The sequence below is a fragment of the Trachemys scripta genome, chromosome 9 (genome assembly GCF_013100865.1).
Source record: "Trachemys scripta elegans isolate TJP31775 chromosome 9, CAS_Tse_1.0, whole genome shotgun sequence".
Taxonomy (NCBI): Eukaryota; Metazoa; Chordata; order Testudines; family Emydidae; genus Trachemys; species Trachemys scripta.
Genome location: NC_048306.1, coordinates 93,164,386 through 93,188,489, shown reverse-complemented (window position 1 = coordinate 93,188,489; position 24,104 = coordinate 93,164,386). Strand labels below are relative to the sequence as shown.

At 41.6% G+C, this 24,104-nt stretch overlaps 1 protein-coding gene across 3 annotated transcripts in view; it reads left to right on the top strand.

Annotated features, from left to right (window-relative positions):
* Nucleotides 1–24,104, top strand: part of GNB4 (G protein subunit beta 4) — a 120,892-nt gene that overhangs the window by 87,340 nt on the left and 9,448 nt on the right. For all 3 annotated transcript variants that reach the window (XM_034782177.1, XM_034782179.1, XM_034782178.1), the window contains exons 2-8: nt 6,991–7,096; nt 15,251–15,289; nt 16,173–16,279; nt 18,197–18,260; nt 19,333–19,495; nt 19,915–19,981; nt 20,127–20,328. In XM_034782177.1, coding sequence (XP_034638068.1) covers nt 7,040–7,096; nt 15,251–15,289; nt 16,173–16,279; nt 18,197–18,260; nt 19,333–19,495; nt 19,915–19,981; nt 20,127–20,328 — 699 coding nt within the window. In that variant the 5' untranslated portion in view covers nt 6,991–7,039. The remainder of the gene's footprint in view (nt 1–6,990; nt 7,097–15,250; nt 15,290–16,172; nt 16,280–18,196; nt 18,261–19,332; nt 19,496–19,914; nt 19,982–20,126; nt 20,329–24,104) is intronic.

Sequence of the window (24,104 nt, the reverse complement as noted above, 5' to 3'; positions counted from 1 at the left end):
TTATCAGAGATTTATCTACATTGTCCCCCTTTTGACCTCTCAAGAACAATTCGTGAGTGGTCACCATATAAATCTTCTGTATCTGTTTTAAAGCTATATATTGGGTTATGATCCCAGCCTGTAGTTTCAATTTGGAATACATCTGTTTTATCCAGCAGCACATGCAGAGCATTAGAACCAACATAAGTCAGGATTACTAATAGAACAATGATGGGATGAAAAATTATATTTAGAAGTGCTGACCAGGTGGGCTGCTCCTACAACACTCTGCCCCTTGATCTATGATTATTACAGTAGTTGTTGTCATTGTAGGGCACAGGTGATCTGTTGCAAACAAACCAAACAATTATAACCAGGTGAATATAACTAAAATCATTAAAATTGACTAAACACCAGATATAACATAAACGTAAATGCAAATAATCATAATTATAATAATTGGGAATACAGTAAAACCATCACCATTACAATAATTGGGTACATTGACAAATAAAATGAGGCCAAAGTTTGATGCTGCAATAGCTATCAAACAATAAACGTCACTGAGGTCAGGACCTCCTTAAGCAGACACAACAAATAAGATTTTGTAGGAGTACCACAGTTGTTATGCAAGGGTAAGCTGATTTGGACTTAAACTAACATTCAGTTGCTAAAATGTTGCAGACCCTACTCAGTCTCTGCCACAGTGTGTCTGGAACTTGGGGCTGCACAAATGTTTGTTAAATGGTGCATTTTTTTGTCAGTTTAAATGTTCCCTTTCTCCCAGTAAAAGGGCATTAACACTTCATCTAGGGGAAAAAAAAACATTTTTTTTGTTTTAAAATTCCCAGCCACTTTGCCATGGCCTGGAGGTCTGAGGCAGAAGCAGGCACTCTTGTTACTGTTGCAATGGCATTTTGGCCCTGGGAGGAGGAATCTACCCAGATATCCCCCTTCCCAATCTCCAGAGGGGTCCTAAAAGTCTGCCCCTTCTGGGGTCTTAAATGTCCCTTCTTCTGATGTTACTGCTGCTATAAGATTTGAGAGTGCTGTTTTAACTCTCTGTACCCAACCTTAAGGGCGTCTAACTGGGTTTGGATACTAATGGACATACATTTCCATTTCTCTGCTTCTGCAGCAGAGGCTTGTAAATCTTGGTGCAATTTCTTGTTTTCATTTTTACATTCAGCCAATTGAAGGAATACCTCATTACAGGTTTTCCATAGAAGCCAAACTGCAGCTGCTTCTTTTTTTTTAATTGGAGTTGAGGGTTTATATATCAATTCAGAGTAGCAGCCGTGTTAGTCTGTATCCGCAAAAAGAACAGGAGTACTTGTAGCACCTTAGAGACTAACAAATTTATTAGAGCATAAGCTTTCGTGGACTACAGCCCACTTCTTCGGATGCATATAGAATATATATCAATGTGTACCGTGCCAATTTATCTTCTAAGTCTGAAATTGTATGGACATCAGCTAACACTTGATCAGACCAAGGGCTGTGTCCGAATTTTTGCAAGATTTGTTCAAAAGGGGTAACATCTCTTACAAATGCCAATTTCTCAGTCTCCTCTCTGGGAGCCTTCTTAAAAGACTGTTTACGTTTAAACATTTTCTAGTGTACCCAACCTTCCATTGGGACTAAAATTAGCAATGTTTATCCTCTTTGCTCTTATTTACCAATACCTCTTTTCCTGGAGCGAGAAAGCTACTTCTCCTCCTCTCTTTACCTGGGTTTCTACCACCGGGGGTGTGCACACCTTAATGATTGATTACTTTTCCATACTTCTTAAAGTTTGTTTCATTACTCAATAAATGCTCATGATACCTTTCCCCCTTTCGCAATTTTTCACCGAAAGGTTGTATTTAAAGCACTGCACAGGATCTTTTCAGGGGGAATAAGGCAAAACGCCACATTTATTAGTAATACATGTATTAATTAATATTGTATCATATGCATATGATCTATATTACGCGCGCGCTCAGTCTCGTTGTTACCAATTAGTTGCTCCCCTTAATTGCACTGGCCAGCTGAGTTAGATGGGGAGGGGGTGGAGCCGGGCTTCTGCCGATCCGGATCGATGCTCCCATGTTGACAAGATGAAACCCGGGGTTCTCTGCAAGACACCTCACTTTTATAGCCACCTCCCTCTCATGCAAATCTGAACCAGATTCAAAATCTGTGTCCGTTTCCATTGGTCCTTTGTGCTGCTTCCTCTGGGTGTTGTCCCAATGCTTCAAAGAGGGTGTTTCCAAAAGAAAGTGCCTGCTTCTAACCCCTGAGGCTGTCAGTATGTCTGCTCTTCTTTAGTGAGCCCACTTGACACGTTTTATTGTCCTTGGGTCTGGCTCCCAGCCCATCTCCAACTGTTGCAGCTGTTTGGAGGTGCTGCCTTCCATGCCTTGCTCATTCACACTTCGTTCATTCAACAGGGCAATTAATTAAGGGAGTTGGGGGGGGGGGGAATATCTTATTCTACTCCTAGCAAAAAGACAGCACAATGTAAAGTCATATGAAAATTATCAGAGATTTATCTACACAGTTATGTAACAAAAATCTACATATGTAAATTGCATTTTCATGATAGAGATTGCACTACTGTACTTATGAGGTGAATTGAAAAATACTATTTCTTTTGTTTGTCTTTTTTACCGTGCATATATTTTCATGAAATCATATAGAGTGCAACGTCACAATGACTGCATGACTCGGGGTATGGATTTTTCACATCCCTGAGCAATGTAGTTAGACCGATATAGGTCTGTAGTGTAGACCAGACCTTTAGTTACTGACCTCTAGCTTAATGTTCTACCTGACTTCAAATATGAAGCATATATAGAGCATGCTCTCAACCTCTTCATATTTCTATGTAACAATAGTATACTTGTGGAGTTCAGACCTTATTATTGAAGTCTTTTTCAGAATAGCATCCTGATTTTTACCTACACAGAAAAGGTGCCTGCTACTAGCTATTTGGCTGACAAAAATGTGCCTAAAGTTTAATGAATAGTTCAGCCAGTCTTAGGGTATAATTTATTATATTGATACTATTTACAGTGAACTATTGATCTGCATGGCACATCATAGAACAAAAACTGATTTCCTGCCCAGAAGACCTTGCATCCAGTTACAGGGACACCATCAACTTAAATAGAGCTTCTCTGAAATGTTTTAACCTCCTCTTAAAAATAAGCACATAAGATTACTGTAACTGAAACATTAGCCAAATATCTTTTTTAGTTTGTGCATTTGACAGTATTTTGTATCTATGTAGCTATTTTCCCTTTTCTTTTGTGTGGGTTCAGGGTTCTGGAACGGGAGGGAAAACATTTTTAAAATAGGAAAATTTAATAGTAAAACCATCAGTTGACAGTGAGACTCTGACTCAAGTATAGTACCTGATAAAAGTTGCAGTTAACTTTAAGTTGCATAGGCTTTAAATTGACTGTTCCTAAGAGGAAATAACCACAGGGACCAGGGCAGCCATATAAGCACACATACTAGTGATTGCAGTTTTTAATATTTGATTTTATTTATTTTCAAAAAGAATGCACATCATACTAGTGTTCACTATTTTTCATCTTTCACTAATAATGCCTAGTATTATTGCATTCAGTACACTGGGAGAGTAAAGTAGGAAACTGATGGTAAATTAAAATAATAATCGCCTAGAAAAGTTTCATAGTGCTTGTAATGTTTTATAATTATGACACAGAATTTATACATTTAAAGTAGGAAAGTCAAACCTGTGAACGTAATGAGTGGTAGAGACAATGGTATGATATCCAGTTGAAAATTTATTTAGATTATTTACAATCTTCCTGGTAAACATAAAGTACTTTGATTCTTTGTAACTATACCTGTATTCTCTCCTATCTTTATTTCAAGGATAAGTAACTCAAGTATCAAGTTGACTTTGATACCTATTGGAAGCAAGAGAAGATCAAAGTGTTTGAAAGATTAAATAGATATTGATAGACCTTCTCGTACATGTTTATATCTGGGCTGGAGAAGTGAGAGGGAAATCTCATAACTTATAGTAGCTGATTTAAACTTCTCAAAAGGCACTTTAATGTCCTTTCCTAAGAACACCCTGAGGTGATGCATTAATTTGTTTGTAAACTACTTGGAGCCATGACCTCCCATTCTTAGCTTGTACAGCACCGTGCTCACTCTTCGGCTTTGTCTACAAAGGCACTTTAATCATTAAAACGTTTTTGAGTCTCGGGGGTGTGAAAAAGCATCTCCCTGAACGACAAAAAGCACCAGTGTGGACAGTGCTTCATTGGCGGGAGCTGCTCTCCCATCGACGAAGCTACTGCCCCTCATTGGAGGTGGTTTTATTTTGTCTCTCCTGGTGATGAAGAGCATCTACACAGCATACCTCACAATGGTGCGGCTGCAGCCGCACAGCCATGCCGTTGTAAGGTGCACAGTGTAGACATAGCCTTAGGTTATAACTCCATTGTTATCCCTAACTCCCCTCCACACACACACACAATTTCTAGCTCAAGTAAGTAGTGCTTTATCTTTCTGCTAGCTGTTCTGTGTGGTGAGGTGAGGGGTGTGTGTGATAGATGGCTTGAAGCTCAGGGGGATGCAGAAGATCAAGTCAAGATACCACTCATCATCAACTAATCTAATCCTCTGTGCTGCTAATGAAATCACTCTGAAACCCCAGTGTTGTTTTTGAGTTGTGGTTGCTCTCACTCCAGGTAGCTAGCTCGTTGTTGCAGTCAAGACAAGCCCTTCAAGGCCATATGAAATGCCTAGAGTCTGTCTAGTACAATTTTGGCTTTTTTCTGGTATAACTTAAGTTGATTGGGAATGGGGTTTAAGCTAAAAATAAGGAAAAGCCATTTTTAAACTCAAGTAAGAGCCTCATCCACACAAGTAGGCACTGATTTAGTTAAATCAATTAAAATTCATTTTAGGTTATACAGGTGAAACTTTCCCATGTAGACAAGGTCTAAGACAGGGGTCAGCAACCTTTGGCACGTGGCCCGCTAAGGTAAGCACCCTGGTGGGGCAGGCAGGTTTGTTTACCTGCCGTGTCCGCAGGTTCGGCCGATCGTGGCTCCCACTGGCCGTGGTTCACCGCTCCAGGCCAATGGGGGCAGCAGGAAGCGGTGGCCAGCACATCCCTTGGCCCGCGCTGCTTCCCGCAACCCCCATTGGCCTGGGACTGCGAACCGTGGCCAGTGGGAGCTGCGATTGGCCGAACCTTGTGGCAGGTAAACAAACTGGCTCGGCCCACCAGGATGCCAAAGGTTGCCGATCCCTGGTCTAGTAGAACAGATGTGTCATTAGGTGAGATTGAAGGACATGGTAACTAGAATAAGCGCTGGATGCAGTGTCCTGGGAATTTGGGGTGAGGGATGCGGGATGATAGCTAGATTTGCTGCTTTATCAGACTTTCTCATATTTATGGCTGATTATTTTAGATTTCAGTGTTATAAATAGGGTGAATATTGCTCAATCTTCCATTTTTAATGAAGTGCTTATAGTAATCATGTGTAGCTAATTATAGTTTGGAAAAGATGTTGGACATTTCTTCCCAGTAAGAATTTAGAGATTCCACATCTAGGTGTTTCAGATAAGATACTTAATAAGTTTCCTTAACTGGCCACATCTTTATCTTTAATATTTGTAACCATCTAAATGTGCCCTTCTGTGGTAACAGTACTCTTGCCTAGTGCTTCACAAACCCAATCTCATTCTAAAAAGCATTCAGATGTCACCAGATCTATGCTCATTGTGTTTATGGCGGGGTGGGGGTTGTTTTTCTGTGGGCAGGTTGGATTGAGAGCTCTGAGTCAGCAATCGTGGTGTCACTGACTGGGGCTGGGATAGAAAAATGATTAGGGAAACTAGTAAACAAAAATAATACAAGCAAAATGTTAAAAGTTGCAAAACCTGATAGTTATTCACATCTACTACTGTTTGTATGCATTGTCTGTTTAAATTGCAATCTCTCCAAGGCAGGACCACTTTATACGCTCTGGTTGCACAGTGCATAGCACATAGGGCTGCTGATCCTGATTAAGGCCTTTATGTGCTATCACAATACAGATAACTTTGATGGTGGAAAGAGACACAGATTAAGTTACTTCACCAAGAACATCCTGCTCCAGTGGAAAAATCTGATATCTGAACTTGAGTTACTGACTCCAAATTCTGTGCATTGACTATTAAGACAACTCTCAACTCTAGTCAAAAATGTCTTCCTGTGAATTTGTCTTGTACAGACTTCTGCATTATAGAAGTGTTTAGTGTAAAAATAGGGTCTAGAGCAGTGTCACTGCTTATTGTTGCCATATTGGGTTGAAGAGGTTGAAACTTCTATACTTAGAGAGGTCTGCAAGTGAAAAACAAAGCTAAAAATCTACATGTATTCATTAATAGGTCTTTCTAAATTGCAGCTGGTGTTTCTGTTCGCAATTGCTTTGTTCATGATATGGCATGGGGTGGCCAAACTTACTGGCCCTCCGAGTCGCATCTAACAATCTTCAGAAATTCGAGAACTGGGGCACGCTTGACAGGGGCCAGGGCTCGGTGCTTCAGCCCCACAGGAGGCATCTGATGGAGCTTGGGATTTCTGCCCTGCTCCTGCTGAAGCTCTGAACCCCTCCTCCCTCCACCCCTCCTCCCCCGGCTGGGCAGAAGCCCCTACCCCATCACCTTGCTTCAAGGCAGAGATCCTGAGCCTCCCCCTCCAGTCTGGTAGGTGGAGAATGGGGAGGGGCAGAGGGGGGCTCTGCAAGCTGCACTTTAATGGTAATATGGCTCACGAGCCACAGTTCAGCCACCCCTGATATAGCACATTTAACAATGGTGCTTATTGCAACCAAGCGGAGTCCTGCAAAATGTCTTATAATAATATCTAGTAGTGGGAATCTCCCTCAGACAAGCCAGTTCTGGAAAATAGACTTAACTTATGTACAATGCTAGGAAATGGGGTCTAGACAATGGAAATTAATTCCCCCCCCCCTTCTTCTTTTAAATTGGCAGATTTTCTTTGCCTGCACTGTAACAGTGAAAGAGAAACAGCTTCAAGAGGATGAGTGAACTGGAACAGTTACGGCAAGAAGCGGAGCAACTGCGGAGTCAAATCAGAGTAAGAATTTTTATTTCCCCAGCCCTTAGTTACCTTGGAGGAAAAACTTGGTGGAAAAAATGAACAGGTACATATGCCACTGATGTTTAAATCGTGCAACACTTAAAATCTTTTCACATTTGATTAAGTCAATAAAAGGTTCAAAAAGCTTGAAACTCCACCCCTAATTTTCATACAGTTATGTCTAGTATTGCAATTTAGTATGATATGGAGTATGACCCAATATTTTGGAGTCCTGTGGTAAGGAGTTATATAGCTTCCAAAACCCAGGAACAACGAGAACTAGTTAAGGATACTGATCATGAAAATTTAACTTTTTTGGACTACTACTGGCTTTCCCACTACTATTGTTCCTGATGGTTAGGTAAAATGCTTGAGCACTGACTGAGAGAAAATATCCAAGGTCAGGAATCATGCCTGTGCTCCTTTTCCTTCTCTTCCCATTGAAATTATTTTTCAAATGCGTATCTTCCCTTTCAAGAAGCTATTGCAGAATACATCAAAAATTCAGTGACCGTTTTCAATGAAATATATGTAGGATACCAGTCTTATCTGTGTTTTCTTTCTAAGCATGCAGCATCTACAGACTAGATCAGCGGTTCTCAGACTGTGGGTTGGGACCCCATTTTAATGGGGTCACCAGGGCTGGTGTTATACTTGTTGGTGCCCGGGACGGAAGCCCGAGCCCCACCGCCTTGGGCTGAAGGCAAAGCCTGAGGGCTTCAGCCCTGGGCGGCGGGCTCAGGTTATAGGCCCCCCTGCCCAGGGCTGAAGCCCTTTGGCATTGCTTCTCACACCCCCAGTACCTGGGCAGGGGGGGTTGAGTAGGCTCAGGCTATGTAGGAATGCTTTACCTGGAGATACACAAAGGAAGTTTTTGTCCTAGTCAATTTCATTATGTGGTGATTCTACATGTAATTACCATATATACTCGATCATAAGCCGGTTTATTTATAAGTCACCCCTCCCCCCCACGATGGATAAGTAAAAATGGAAAATTTTAATAACCCATTCATAAGCTAACCCTATAATTCAGGGGTCAGCTGCTTACCTTGATGGGCCGGGACAGCAACTGGTGGGGAAATTTTTTGGAGGGGAGAAGCTGGGAGTCAGAGGAGTAACCCCTGTGACCACCCCCCACATGACCCCACCCCTAGCCTGAGACACCCACACTCTCCCCCCATCCCATCCCTTTCCACCTTATCTAGGGAGGGCCAGGGGAGGATGTCTCTGACCTAGCTGGAGCTGCTCCGGTGGGCCGGGCCGGGCGGCGCGGCCGCAGCCTGCTCTGGTGGGCCAGGCTGGGCGGCGCGGCGGCAGCCTGCCAGCAATGGAGCTGCAGCTGCTTCGCAGTAGTGTGGCCAGAAGCGAAGAGACACTGGCCCCGCCTCTTCCCTTCTGGCTGTGCTGCCTCTCCTTGCTCCCTCTGTTGGAGGGAGGGGTTGTGTCCCACCTCTCTGTCTCTGTACCCGTTCATAAGCCGACCCCCTTCTCTAGTGCTTCCCTTTTTTACTAAAAAAAATTTGACTTATGAATGAATATATATGGTACTTTCAGCCTGACATCAGTTGTCTTGTGATAATCTGCTGCCTACTCAGTAGTTTGGGCATTGAACTACTGATGAAGATATTGTCCATGTGCTGTGCATTTGCCATGCATTAATTTTTTTGGGGGGGAAAGGCTGCTTGTAGCACATTTAGGGCTCTTTTGAGACTGATTGTTCAAGGTTATCTGGGGGAGAGTTCTGTGTCACATGTCCTTTAACTTTCTCAGTATGTATTCAAAAGTAAGGTCAAGGCCAGTTAATGTCAGGAGAGTTACAGCACTAAGGACTCTCCCTAGCTGACCTCAGCAATTTGGTTAAATTTAGCCATTATTTTAATTTAATGTTACATTAGCACTACAGTGTACTAAGTGCTGCACACATGTTGATGTAAATATAATGTTTCAATTTCTTCCCCAAATGATATGCCTTGGAAGTATCTGCCACATTGCAATTGGGCCTGATGTAGTCAGTCTCATCTTATAGGAAATGGCATTGGGCGAGGAGTGAGACTGGTGTGGTGCAGAATACCTACTGAGCAGCTACTTGGCCGGTGGAACAGGTAGACCTCCCAGGAATGTCCTCGCAAGAATGTCCTGTGGAGCTAGGGAGTCAGCAGGATTTTTTTATATGGAGACGTAACTTTACTGAATTGGGTAAAATGGATTTAGTAAGACCTAGGTCTCTGTTGGGCCCCACATCTGCAATTGGAGCCTGGCAGATGTACTTCTGCATCCATGACAAGCACCACTGAAGTCAGTAGGGCTCTATATTGGCATTGGTGTTCGCTTGCATGGCTCAAATTGCAGGATTGGGGAGCCTTATAAAATTAGTCACAATATATTAAAGAAGGAAAAAAAAAACTTATTACTATACACTGTTGTTCGTCCTTTGAGTTCAAAGATGAGCATGATATCACTGGTTTGGTTTCTGTGAACATGTGAGTGGCTGGCTAGGCCAGTTTGAGCTTTGAACTGTCTGTGGCACACTGAACACAAAATGCTGCTACGCGTTACTTGATTAACAGCAGACATGCTGCTGTTGCCATATTTATGCTGCTGGCGCTTCTCCTCTGCCTCAGCAGTTCTACTCTGCTCATAGACTGTAGCTCTAGTATGGAATGAGGCTTCACCAGGTAGAATGATCATGAGCGAGATCTTCCCAAAACTCTGGGTCAGTGTTGAAACGCCTCAAAGATAACTTGAGAGAGTCCTTGAAACATTTCTTCTGGCCTAGTTAGTAGCTTGCAGTGTGTCCAGTTCAGGTCACATTGCACAATCTGGTCAGTTTTTAAGAAAATAATTACAGACTAATATTTCAGTTAGGTGAGGGGTCAATCTTGCTTACTTGTTAAATCAATTCAAATTTTTCTTTCTAATTTCTCGCTCTGAATTTTGGCTTGGGAGAGTAGGACACAGTAGTTTTTATTTTGATGTACTGCTGACGGTATAATATAGGAATAATGTCCTAATTCTAAATGACCATTTTTTGATTGCTCACATAGTTTGTGTTTCTAGTAAGAGAATAACAAATACACATTTTCATTAGTTGTTCTTCAACCTTCTCCAAATAAACCAAAATGTAGGTGTAGATTTAGATGAGGTGCATTGCAAAGTGTTTCAAACATGAGGCTCTTACATTTTGTAAAATAGGTATATCTCCATATATTTTATTTATATACATCTCCTAGAACTGGAAGGGATCCCAAAAGGTCATTGAGTCCAGCCCCCTGCCTTCACTAGCAGGACCAAGTACTGATTTTTGCCCCAGATTCCTAAGTGGCCCCCTCAAGGATTGAACTCTCAACCCTGGGTTTAGCAGGCCAATGCTCAAAGCACTGAGCTATCCCTCCCCCCATAGGTTCTTTTTTGTTATAAATGCTAAACCACCTCCCTCAAAAAACTGGTCCATAGGATGTACGGGACTGTTGAAACAAATGGATTTACTATGTGTAGCTGTAATTTGGGCTTCTCCAGCATCACATTTATTTTACATATAAACATCCTAGATATGTAAATATTGGTGGTACTTATTTCTCCAAATCTTTTACGGTTCTCGTTGGTTTAATTATAATGAAAGCTGTCTTGGAAAATTCCTAGTGTATTCTAGCTATTCCAAATCTTCCTCTTTTTCTTGGTAGCAGCTGGCTGTCTTGGTTACTTACAAACCTTTTTATGTTTTGGGATATCTGAGATTCTTTAAAAATGTTATACCAGTCTTGTATTCTAAATCAGTGGATTAAAGATATTTAAATTAGCAGCATCCTAAATTAGAATAAATTGTAGTACATAGGGTTCAACCTTGACGTTAAATCTATAATGGGGTCTTGGTACTAATTGGGGCATTTGGGCACTACCAAGATGTATATATTTGCACACACAAAACAGTATTAGGGTTTCAAAGTCTAGCAATCAAACCCTGGGAAATATCAGAATTAAGGTTGCCTGTCCCTGTGTGTATGCATCATGATAATAGGAGATCATATAATTAGACTAGAAGATCCTTGCCTTATTTAGTGCATAGGACTGTGTGCGCTTTGGGGATGAATTAGATTTGTGGTAGTGAAAGCAGCTGTTGTCTGCAGGATGCCTACCTCATTTGTTGTAGAAATTTGGAAGGTGTGTAGTGAATGAGGGAGGGGGTTGAAGGAACAGAAGGGAGTGTCTTATGGCAGTTGAATACTGCTCTAGAGAATTGGATTCTATACCTGCACACTGCACCATAGAATTACTATCTGATACTGGCCTAGTCACTTAAACCAAAATTTTCACTGGTGGTCACTAGTTGTTACTTATTTTCTAAGAACCCAAAGTGAGACCCTGGGGTCTGATTGGCAGATGTGCTAAGCAGTCACAGCTACAACTGCACTCAATAGAAGCTATGCTTTGAACATGTAAGGTGCTATATCAGGGGTTCTCAAACTGGGGCTTAGGATCCTTCAGGAGGTTGCAAGGTTGTTACATGGGGGGTTTGCGAGCTGTCAGCCTCCACCCCAAACCTCACTTTGCATCCAGCATTTATAATGGGGGTTAAAAGTGTTTTTAATGTATAAGGGGGGGTCGCACTCAGAGGCTTGCTCTGTGAAAGGGGTCACCAGTACAAAGGTTTGAGAACCACTGTGCTATATAATGCTAATTACTCTGAGAAAACAAGCCCTAGGCACTGCAAATTGGGCACCCAAAAATTAATGGACCCTTTTGAGTTTAATCTCTCTGTGCCTCAGTTCCCCATCTGTAAAATGGACATTATACCTTCACTTCACTTTATGGGTGTTGTGAAAATAAATTAATATCTGTGAAGCCTTCAGATACTATAGTGATGAGCACCATAGAAAAGTCCATGAGAAAATTAATAATTCTGTATTCATACCCTTTTCTGAATAGTGTGCAGTAAATAAGGCACAGGACAACCCATTGAACACTGAAGAGAACAACAAATGGAATAGCGGCGTCTCATTCAGTCATCACTATGCACTGAACGAGGCAGGGATCTTGTGGGGAAAAAATAGTATGTGATCATGTCATTAAAGACTGTGTCATAATATGTACACACAAGGACAGACAACCTTAATTCTGACACTTCCTAATTTTTGAGTGCCTTACTTTGCAACTTTAACTTTTAATAGCTTTTATCTATAATTGCTTAAGTTTTTAAAAGTGGAATTTATATTTTTATGTTTGGTACGTGAAATCATATTGACATCCCCATGGGTCACCAGCAGGATTTGAGCCTTTAGATTCATAGCACAGGTCTCTGCTTCTTGAGTAACAAAAGTAACACATAGCAGTGTAACTTGCTGACAGCAGAGGTTGTTGACTTGGGAATCGTAGGTTTCATTGCAGGTTCTGAAGAGAGTTCTCTAATGGTCACAGACCTTTCTACTGTGTTCTCCACAAGCCTGACTCCCTTCTGTCCCTGTCTTGACCTGCCCCCCTTTCTGACCCAGTCTCTTCTTCCCAGTCTCTTCACATAGCCGACCCCAGTCTCTATTTCAGTGCTTCCTATCTGATTCCCAGTTCATACTCCTCACCCCAATCTCCCCTGGTGGCCTCACCCAGCCATCTCCAATCTATTTTGTCAGTTTCCCTCCTACTATCACCCCCCTCCACCGCCTAGTCCTTGGCTTTGTCTGCCTTAGTACCTTTGTTGACAAAACTTTTGTGGGTTAGGAGGGGGGGGGGAACCACCATCAGATTTCAAACCCTTGCTCCAAAGTATGGAGGTTTTAGAAAATGGTTGTAAGAATTTATTTAACATGGGCAAAACTTTAAATTTAAGTTTTTCCTTAACCATGTTCTCAAACAGCTGGACCTTTTTGCTGAAAGATAGATAGATAAATAAAATTCAGCCTGAAGCAGTCTGGAAATCTTCAGCATGAACTGTTAAAATTCACCAAAGTTATAAGCAACGGAAGAACAAAGTCTTAAAGTTGTCTGACACATCCCATTATAGCTATAGGTGGTGCTGTCAAATGTTGCTATTATATTAATAATAATAAAAAACCGTTCTGGCCTAGTTAAAAGATTGCATCCAAAATACATTTAGTGTTGGGCCTCTTCAGCTGTTGTAACTAAACAATGAATTTAATTGCTCAGCTTTAATATCCAGTGTATTTCTTCTTGTGAGTGAAAGGATTCCTGAACACTAAGAGATTTGGTGTTTGGTATTTTAAACTGTTTCTGATTCAAGATGTCAACATTTTGTAAATATTTCTGCAGTTCAGACACTGTAAGAAATGGATTGAGGTGACCTAATCAGCTCTTGAGCTTATTTTTGGAAAGAAAACTATTAAGAGCAGCTAGTGTCCGTTACCTTACTTCGTTTTGTTTTTAAAGTAGGAAGTTAAAATATACCAACTAAATTTAAAAGAACATTATTAAGATTGCAAAGTAAACAACTGAGAAGCTAGAAAATGCCAGAATTAAGGTAGGCACTGACACAATCTCTAATTACATGACCACATACTTTCTTTCCCCTCATTCAGTCCACCCTGTCCTGGAGATGAATCAGGGTTGTGCAGTGAAAGCAACTGTCTGTCTGTATTGTGCCTACTTTATTTATTGTGGAAGTTGGAAGGTGTCTAGTGAATAAGGCGGGGCGTGGGGGGGGGGAGGTGCAGGAAAGGAGAGGGTCCTTAATGCAGTTGCATGCTGCTCTGGAGAATTGGATTCTATCCCTGCCTTGGCCACTGAGTTCCTATCTGATACTGGACTAGTCATTTAAACTAGACTTTTCACACATGGTCTCTAATTGTGTGTTCATCATTTTCTGGGTTCCTAAAGTGAGACCCTGGGATCTGATTTGCAGAAGTGCTGAGCACTCGCAGCTGCAGCTGAAGTCAGTGGGAGCTGTGCTTTGAACATATGAAGTGCTATATAATGCTAAATTCTCTGAAAAATCTGATCCTATGCTTCTCAAATTGGGCACCCAAAAACAGTGGGCACTTTGACCTTAATTTCTCTGCCTCAGCTCCCCATGTGTAAAATGGAGTAATACCCTCTCACCTCATGTGGATTTTGTAAAAATTAATTCATTATAATGATGAGCACCAAAGGAAAAACCCCCAAGGAAACTGATAATTATGTCTTCAGATCAAGGGTTGAATAGTGTGCAATAAATAAGACATGGGGCCACACATAGAACAGTGAGGAGAAAACAAAATTTGAATAGCTTCCTCATTCATTGTGCACTGAATGAAGCAGGGGTGGTGTGGAAAAAGTAGTTTGTGCTCCTGTAATTGAAGATATGGTGCATACACACATGGCGATTTTGCTCATTTGAGGGGTGGGATTACTGTACTGGTACAAAGCACTACCTTTACCGGGACAAGCTGCATCCAGACTAGGAGTGCTTTGCCAGTATGGCTATTCTAGTCTGGTTGTACTGGCAAAACACACGTAGTTTGGATACAGCCTATAACAGTATAGCTATGCTTTTCCAATGCATCTTATTCCAGGCTCCCAATTCCCTTATCTACCTAGGCCAAATGAAATAAGTCTATACCAACAAAAGCGCAGTTTTGCTAGTATAACTGTCTGCACCAGAGCCTTCTACCAGCACAGCTATGTTAGTCAGGGATGCAATGAGGTGTGATCCTTGACTGACACAGTTGTGCTGGCCCTAATCACTTTTTCACCTTTGCCAGCATTTTGTGTTCTCCCCTGTTCTTATCTTATTCAGCCCAAGTTTTAGATTCTTACCGAAATACTTCATAATGAAGGGACTACTCTAAAGTGTTTTTGGATTCACCACTTAGCCCTTGACACATAGGCAGAGTAGTACAGCATAAAAACAAGAGGCCGTCCCACAAGATTGCAAAGAGGTTGACTTGGAACTTGTCTAGGTATAAATTATATGTAAGCAAGTATGGCAGCTGTTTTCTGTTGCAATACTTCAGATTTCTTAGACACCATAACTTGCCCACATGAATGGGGTGGGAATACTGAACATAAGGATTCTTGCATACTTTTTTTGAACAATGAATCTTTGTTTTCCAACAGATTTTGAAAGAGTCTTGGTGTAAAATAACTTTTCTATAGGTAACCTTTTCAGTTGATGTACACTGTTACTGTGTTCAAGAGTCATATTAATAGTTCCTTTCTCTGTTTCAGGATGCCAGAAAAGCATGTAGTGATACAACTCTTGCTCAGGTATGTCATTATTTTTATATTGGGAAGTAGCCCCTACAAGGCAATAGGTTTCTTGAATGATTATAACATGCCTGGTATGGTGGCTGAAAAAGATGAAGTGCAACAACTCTTGAAGTACATTGCTTAGTGCACTATTTACAATTATGAAATTGAAGCAATAATTACAGAGGATGGGGGAAAAAGCTAAGGCCTTTACAGGTATTATTTGCAGCCAGTCAAAAAGCTCTAAAGCCATGAGACACCTACATACATCAGAAATACCTTGGATAGATTTCTTTATTATATATTATATTAAATATTATACATATTTTCCATAATTCACCTTTTAAAATATTTCATGAAACTGTATGGCATAATGGTTTAGCTTTGAGAGTTGCTCCCACTTAGCTATGTATAAGCTGTCCATTTTATTTGGAAACTGACGTTTTTCATTTAAAATCCAGGTCTGGGCTCTTAGGTGGCAGTTGTCAGACTGCCGAAAAATGACACTGGAATAAATGCTAAATGATCATTTTCTTCTGGGGCTATTATTTTGAGGGTGTGAATTGTCAACTTCCATAAAGCTTTAATATAAAAATAAAGTTCACACCTAATACATACAGAAGCTCCATCTACAAAGTGCCTGAAACAGTCTGAAACATTTAGAGTAGCGACCATCATTCCGTTCACTGTCACGGATACCCTGATTTTCTTGCAAAACCTTTCGACTGGCTACACTATCGCATCATTGTGCACTGTTTCTGTGGAAACCGTAGTCCCTGTTGTATGTCTAAATTCTAGTGGTGCAAAATTTTTATGTTCCTGGCAGTTTGCGTGTTGTACACATTTATGACCATCTCGGAGATACAGAATAATTGGTTTGTGGTTTTTTTTTCCTGTTCAGATCACCACAAGTCTGGACTCAGTGGGTCGAATCCAAATGCGAACAAGACGTACACTGAGAGGTCACTTAGCTAAAATTTATGCTATGCACTGGGGATCTGATTCAAGGTTTGTACAAGTGGTTCTTGAACTTGGAGGCAGAGGGCTCCCTTTTCTAGCTCTTGAAAGAATTGTAGGCTTACTAGAGAGACAAGGTGGGTGAGGTAATATCTTTTGTTGGACCAACTTCGGTTGGTGAAAGAGACAAGCTTTCAAGCTTTTTCAGAGCTCTTCAGATCTGGGAAAGGTACTTAAAGGGCTTGTCTTCATGTACAAAGCTACAATGGCACAGCTGCACTGCTGTAGCACTTCCGTGAAGATGCTGCTATGCCAATGGGAGAGCTTTTCCTGTCGGCGTAGTTAATCTACCTCTGTCTACACCGGGGATTAGGTCAATGTAGTTTTACCAGTATAAATCTGCAGTGTAGATCTGGCTAGATTGTCGCAGCTAAATACAAGTTGGAACAGATTGTTAAGCATAAGGAGTTATCACATTGTAAGAGACCACAATGAAGTTGGCAGTTAACACGTCTGCAGTTATAGGACAAAGAAAGGTTATTCGGTCAAAGATTGTTGTAATGAGCCATAAATCCATTGTCTTTATTGAGTTTGTCTATTACAAGAAAATCCAGACATCTTGTGGGACCACTCTGAGTATGTCTACACTCCAGTTAAAAACCCACAGCTGGTCCGTGCCAGCTGGCTCGGGCTAAAGGGCTATTTAATTGCACTGTAGATGTGCGCGAGCCCGAAAGTCTACGCCACAATTAAACAGCCCCTTAGCCTGAGTCAGTTGGCACAAGCCAGCTGCGGGTGTCTAATTGCAGTCTAGACATACTTTCAGTCTTCAGACACTTTTGAGGGCCATAGATCATAGCAAATTTTGAGAAATGTTTATACTACAGCTTTCCTTTTAAAAGCCAGTTATAATCATACAGAAATAATGAAAAGGGAAATCATTCCATTATAAGGATATATGCTTCACTTTTATTTTCCACAAGTATTTTGTCTGGTCTTTCAGATGGTCTATTACAGATTCTTCAAATCTGAGAGCCTGGTTTAGGGTGGCACTTAACTTCAGAATTCTTTGTATTACATTTTCCCTTAAGCTATGAAAGGTCATGTAGCTTGAAATAGTTGATTTAGTGCAAATGTATTTTAAGTTAATAGAACACTGTAAAGACATGGAATAACGATATTTTTCAGTGAAATTAAAATGTTTTCTAAATCACAACAATAAATGTAGTCTGCCTTGTTGTGCTGCAGCTAATTCAGTATAGTTCTGATTATTAGTATAAGAAATTCATCAAAAGAATTGACAAATAAGCCAAATAAGATTTAAATACATGCATAATGTGTTAGATTGAGTCATTGGAAGTTTTTATCAAAAACTCTTCAAAATGTCTACAGTGCCTTCCCCACTACCAAAAGGTATATGTAAATGAAGAAAACAGATGCAACTTGTTCATTAGTTCTGATGGAACAAAAGGGTGATGCTGGAAGGCTTCTTAAATATAAAATAACTCCTTCCAAAGTTTTTTGAACAAACAATAGCCATCTCAACATATGGTAGGCATTCCAGAGGCTAATTGTACCTGGTGATACTTTGTTCTGGCTTGTCTAGACCAGGAGTATCTATATTACATTTATGATACTAAAACACTGAATCTGAAGGATACAAACAACCAGTAGGGAGAGGTTATAAAATTTGTAAATAGCTTGAGCAGTTTTAAATGTCAGTTATTCTAGCTTGTTTTAATAGTGGAAGTTTATCCATGGATTCAGGTAAGATTTTCTAGCAAGCAACACATTGTTCTTTGCAGCTGTCCACCAACTTTTGGCCCTAGAAAGTTTAAAAATAGACAAAAGGAGAAAATGAAAAGGCTTTTCTGAATTACTTGACATTCATGCATCTTGTCTCATACTTAATTTCAAAATAGACAAGAAGTTAACATGTTAATATTTCTGTTTTGTGGTTATCTTTAGGCTACTAGTCAGCGCTTCCCAAGATGGAAAATTAATTATTTGGGATAGTTATACAACAAACAAGGTAGAGTTGTTTATAATCCATATTTGTAATCTGTACACAAGTGACATTTTTGTTTTAGTTCCTTCTTTCTGTACCACTTTTCTTTTAGTTGGATTGGCTCCATCACTTTTTCCTGTTGAAGTTTTAACTAGCTTGCTTTCATTATTTTTTATGTCCAGCTTTTTATTCAAAGTGCATTTTAGCTTGGGTAATTCCTATTTCTATATGTTGAGCCTTTGCTTCTGTTCACTGTAGCTTGCTTGCTGGGAGAAAAGAATATTTAGGTTTTTTATAACCCTCTGATAACTATCTCTGAGATCACTGGTAAGGTGTGCTGCAGAAGTAATGTGGTTAGCATGGGATCCCTTGGAAGCTTGGCAGTGCTCTGGTGTTCATTGGCCAAGCATTTGTGTGTGTCGGGGGTGGGTGGGGAATCTTTCTAAGGAGTTTTAATAACTAACTCCTTGTTACTGTTGTTTTTGCAACTGTCCATCCTACTTGTGCTGTTGTTTCTGTGGCACATGCTCTGCTGTTCTGTTGCAGAAGCACACAATCCCAGGGTTTACAGAGAATTGATATAAATCCATTATAATAGATGTTTAGCTCCTTGGGACAGAGAGAGTGAGAAATCTTGATCAAACGAGGAAGGACTGGGGTGCAGCTCCTCTGCTAATGGCAATTGGCATAGCTTCATTGGTGGAGCTATGCCAATCGACCCCAGTTGAGGTTCTGGCTCAGGAAGACCAACTGGAGGGAGGAATTTGAATAGAACGAAACCTGTGGCATGTTTAACTAGTAATCCTTAATTTCAGAATAGCTCTGATACTATAAAAACGATTGTATTGAACTTGCACACATCTAACAGGCGACCATTTTTTCCATCCGTTAAGTAAATATTCAGCACTAATTGAAGCGTGTTTAAAATCAGATTCTTTATTACTTGTATATCCCACTATCTTATTTAGTAGCATCTGCTACAATGCTAAAGCAGTATTATAGATAACTAGATGCAGAAGGTTGGACAAGAATGGCTATGGTTGAGTGTGACTGCCTAAAATGTGGTGTAGTTCTAATATGCCTTGTCGCTCTGTAGATGCATGCCATTCCTTTGAGATCTTCCTGGGTGATGACCTGTGCATATGCTCCTTCTGGCAACTATGTCGCTTGTGGTGGATTGGACAACATCTGTTCCATATATAATTTGAAAACCAGAGAGGGCAATGTGAGAGTGAGCAGAGAGTTACCAGGGCATACAGGTCAGCTGCATTTTACTACATTTATTTTTCTTTACTGTTAGTCAAAGTAAAACAGTCACAAGCATGTTCACAGCGTGCCCTAAAGTGAAAACAAGTGTTCACAATTTGCAAAATGGAATATAGTCTAATCTTGGTTTTGATCAGATTTAGGAATCACTTTTTGTATGTCACTCATTTTGCCTTTATCAGTCTTAATGCTAAATTCTGTGTTGGTTTAGTTCTGTCAGTGAGATGCTACCAGTAGCTATCTGAGCAAATGGAGCAGTACATACTCTGGTGAATTTGGCGTCTGTACTGCTATTTTTAAAATACAAGTAGCATCAAGTGGTGGTTGTGTGACATACTGAGAAGGTGTTTTGAATAACTTTTACTGCGACAGTGGGGTATGAAATTGACATCTGCCATTATTCTGTTCCTAGGATACTTGTCCTGCTGTCGTTTTCTAGATGACAACCAAATTGTTACAAGTTCAGGAGACACCACCTGGTGAGTTTTGGAGGTGGGGGGTAGTTGGTGGTTTTTTTTTTTTTTTTTTTTGTTTTTGTTTTTTTTCTTCAGTGCTTTGATTGTTTTTAAGCTAAACTTGCAGAAACCCCATTATATTGCTGAAATACATCTGTTTTATCTGCAGTGCTCTTTGGGACATTGAAACTGGTCAACAGACCACCACCTTCACTGGGCATACCGGAGATGTGATGAGTTTATCCCTAAGTCCAGACATGAGGACTTTTGTTTCTGGTGCCTGTGATGCCTCCTCCAAGCTTTGGGATATTCGCGATGGAATGTGTAGGCAGTCTTTCACAGGGCATGTGTCTGATATTAACGCAGTTTGTGTAAGTGAGCATTTCTATTTACAAATGGAGAGCGAGGAGACCATAAGTGTAGCTGTAAGATTTCAATTTATAATCTAGTTTTCGAAACAGGGTGGAAAGTCGTCAAGTCTCTGATTTGGCCACTTACAATGAATGTAGTTTCTTAGAATCTGAGATCTTGATAAGACCAACCACCTGCAATCTAGTTCATGACTATTAATCATACATATCCTCTAGATATGTTTAAGTGATCTTGGAACAATTCAGACTGTCCTCCTTTAGTCTAAGTTGTCATAATGGTTTGCTGCTCTTTCCATCTTTACCTGCTTGACCTCCTTTTGCTTCATAATACTTTATCTTTGCTTGATTGGATATGTCCATTTACAGTAGGTGTATGTACATCTTGTGCACCAATGGTGGAGAATTTTCCCTAGCAGCACCAGTAGAGGCGGCCACTCCTGTGCTATGATGTCCCTCATATTCCGAGCGGAGTATAAAGTGGCAGAGCTGTCCTGCCCTTCATTCAGTTCCTTATTGCGGTTGGTCAGAGCATGCGGTCAGCTTGTTCCTTCTGCAAATAATCTTGTTCCTTCTGATCTCCTTCTTTGAGAAGGTAACATCTTTTTTTAGATAAAGGAATGCAGTGGATCTAATTTACCTCTATTTCAGTAAGGCATTTGATACGGTTCCACATGGGGAATTATTAGTTAAATTGGAAAAGATGGGGATCAATATGAAAATTGAAAGGTGGATAAGGAACTGGTTAAAGGGGGGAGACTACAATGGGTTATACTGAAAGGTGAACTGTCAGGCTGGAGGGGGGTTACTAGTGGAGTTCCTCAGGGATCGGTTTTGGGACCAATCTTATTTAATCTTTTTATTACTGACCTTGGCACAAAAAGTTGGAATGTGCTAATAAAGTTTGCGGATGACACAAAGCTGGGAGGTATTGCCAATACAGAGAAGGACCAGGATATCATACAGGAAGATCTGGATGACCTTGTAAATTGGAGTAATAGTAATAGGATGAAATTTAATAGTGAAAAGTGCAAGGTCATGCATTTAGGGATTAATAAGAAGAATTTTTGTTATAAGCTGGGGACTCATCACTTGGAATTAACTGAGAAGGAGAAGGACCTCCGAGTATTGGTTGATCACAAGATGACTATGAGCTGCCAATGTGATATGGCCGTGAAAAAAGCTAATGCAGTCTTGGGATGCATTAGGCGAGGTATTTCCAGTAGAGAAAAGGAGGTGTTAGTACCGTTATACAAAGCACTGGTGAGACCTCATCTGGAATACTGTGTGCAGTTCTGGTCTCCCATGTTTAAGAAGGATGAATTCAAACTGGAACAGATACGGAGAAGGGCTACTAGATGATCTGAGGAATGGAAAACCTGTCTTATGAAAGGAGACTCAAAGAGCTCGTCTTGTTTAGCCTAACCAGAAGAAGGCTGAGGGGAGATATGATCCCTCTCTATAACTATATCAGAGGGATAAATACCAGGGAGGGAGAGGAGTTACTTAAGCTCAGTACCAATGTGGACACAAGAACAAATGGATATATACTGGCCATCAGGAAATTTAGACTTGAAATTAGATGAAGGATTCTAACCATCAGAGGAGTGAAGTTCTGGAACAGCCCTCCAAGGGGAGCAGTTGGGGCAAAAGCCATATCTGGCGTCAAGACTAAGCTTGATAAGTTTATGGAAAGGATGGCATAATGGGATAGCCTAATTTTGGCAATTAATTGATCTTTGACTATTAGCGGTAAATATGCCCAATGGCCTGTGATGGGATGTTAGATGGGGTGGGATCTGAGTTACTACAGAGAATTCTTTCCTGGGTGTCTGACTGGTGAGTCTTGCCTACATGCTCAGGGTTTAACTGATCGCCATATTTGGGGTCAGGAAGGAATTTTCCTCCAGGGCAGATTGGCAGAGGCCCTGGGGGTTTTTCACCTTCCTCTGCAGCGTGGAGCATGGGTCACTTGCTGGAGGATTCTCTGCACCTTGAAGTTTTTAAACCATGATTTGAAGACTTCAGAGGCTCAGACATAGGTTAGGGGTTTGTTGCGGGAGTGGGTGGGTGAGATTCTGCAGCCTGCATTGTGCAGGAGGTCAGACTAGACAATTATAATGGTCCCTTCTGACCTTAAAGTCTGTGACTCTAAATGAGCTGTTAGTGGTTCTCATTTTTGGATCTCTTGGACCCCTTTTACTTTTTCATTATTTATCTATTGTTCAGACTCTCAGTGGACTTTGAGCTCTGCCTGATACTGGGTGGAGTGGGGGTTGGGAGGAGAGGAGAGAGTCAGTGTCCCCCAGCATCAAGCCCTGCTCTACGTGTCCAAGCCAGTGCCCGTGAGCGATCCTCACTCACTGTTTGAAGTGTTTGAATGAAGTCACATCAGGAATGTGTGTCTGATTTGCCTGGGCTTCAAGATAAGAACTAAGAAGCAAAGAGAAGAACATCTCGGGTGCATCCTCATGGAGGCCGCCCTTCGCCCAGCATCAGAACTACTTCTGTGGATAGAGGGAGTTCCTCAATCACTCCATCCACGAGTGTTCCCCAGTCTTTCCTGTGGACAGACAGGAGGAGATCCCCCTCACCGGGCAGTCCTCAAAGAGGTATCAGTGCTTGGAGTGCCCTCCTCCTCCGAAGCTGAAGAGGAGGACAACTTCATGTCAAAGTACTCGGTATGGGATTCCTCAGCCTCAGAGGCTAGCCACTTTGGTATCAAAGGTAGAGTACCTACTTTGGCCCCTTGCTTCCCTCTATCTCATTTTAGTGGTTCTCTCAGAGCAGAAGTGTTGATTTCAGTTCGTGTGCCAGGACTGGTGGGGGCGGCTGCTTCCTCAGCACAAACAATGGAGCTACCGCCCTTGCTTACAGTAGGGCAAAGGCCCATACCAGCCACCCTGGAGGCCTGCACAGCTTCATAGGATCTGCTGAGCTTCTCTGTACCACCCTCACTGATCATTTAGACCGACAGCACCTTGCTGGGGCTGTTGCACGTGGTGCACATGTTGGCTTCCACATTGCGGGTTTGTTATGGTGCCAGCAACTTCAGGTTCGGTGCTGCTTCCATTAACCCCAATGCCAGCTCCAAGACCAATGGTAACTGCTCTGCCTCAGCACATCGTCCTGATACCCAGGAAGCCCCAGGATGGCTGCTGGTGCTGAAGGCTTGTTGTAGATCACTTTCCCCATCTCTGACTGGTACCGCTCCACCCTGGCCTTTGGAGTACTCCTACTTCTCCTCAGTCTGAAGTGGGTTCTGATGTCTCCCACTTCAGGAAAACCAGGGATTGTTCCCACTTTCATAGGAGTCATCCTGCCAAGAGTAGATCAAAGGAATGGGAGGGCCTGATCTAGGCATAAGTGGCCTCCAGTACCATACCAGCTCTATCATTGTCCCTACTGGGTACAGTGGGGGATGCCTACGGCATCTAGATCTTTGTCTCCACTGCAGTACAAAAATTAATCCCAGAGAAGGGAAGTGTCCCTGCCTATTACTGAGATGCCATCAGAAGTCAGGCAACCACTACTATGGAATCATATCCCTGAGGGGAGCATCACACCTACCAGGGATTCAGAATGCCTTAGCAAACTCACCAAGCAGGTCGTTCAGCAGGGCCCCCTCCGAGCAGGACGTCGCCACTTACCTCAGTGGCTCCCTGGAGGCTGAGTTCAGGAGAGAGGGGGGAGCCCTGTCCCCTCTCTGGTCCCGCACCCGCAACGCCTCGAGACGCCTGGGAAAGAGGATCGGCTGCGGCTGGAAGTGGTGCAAGGAG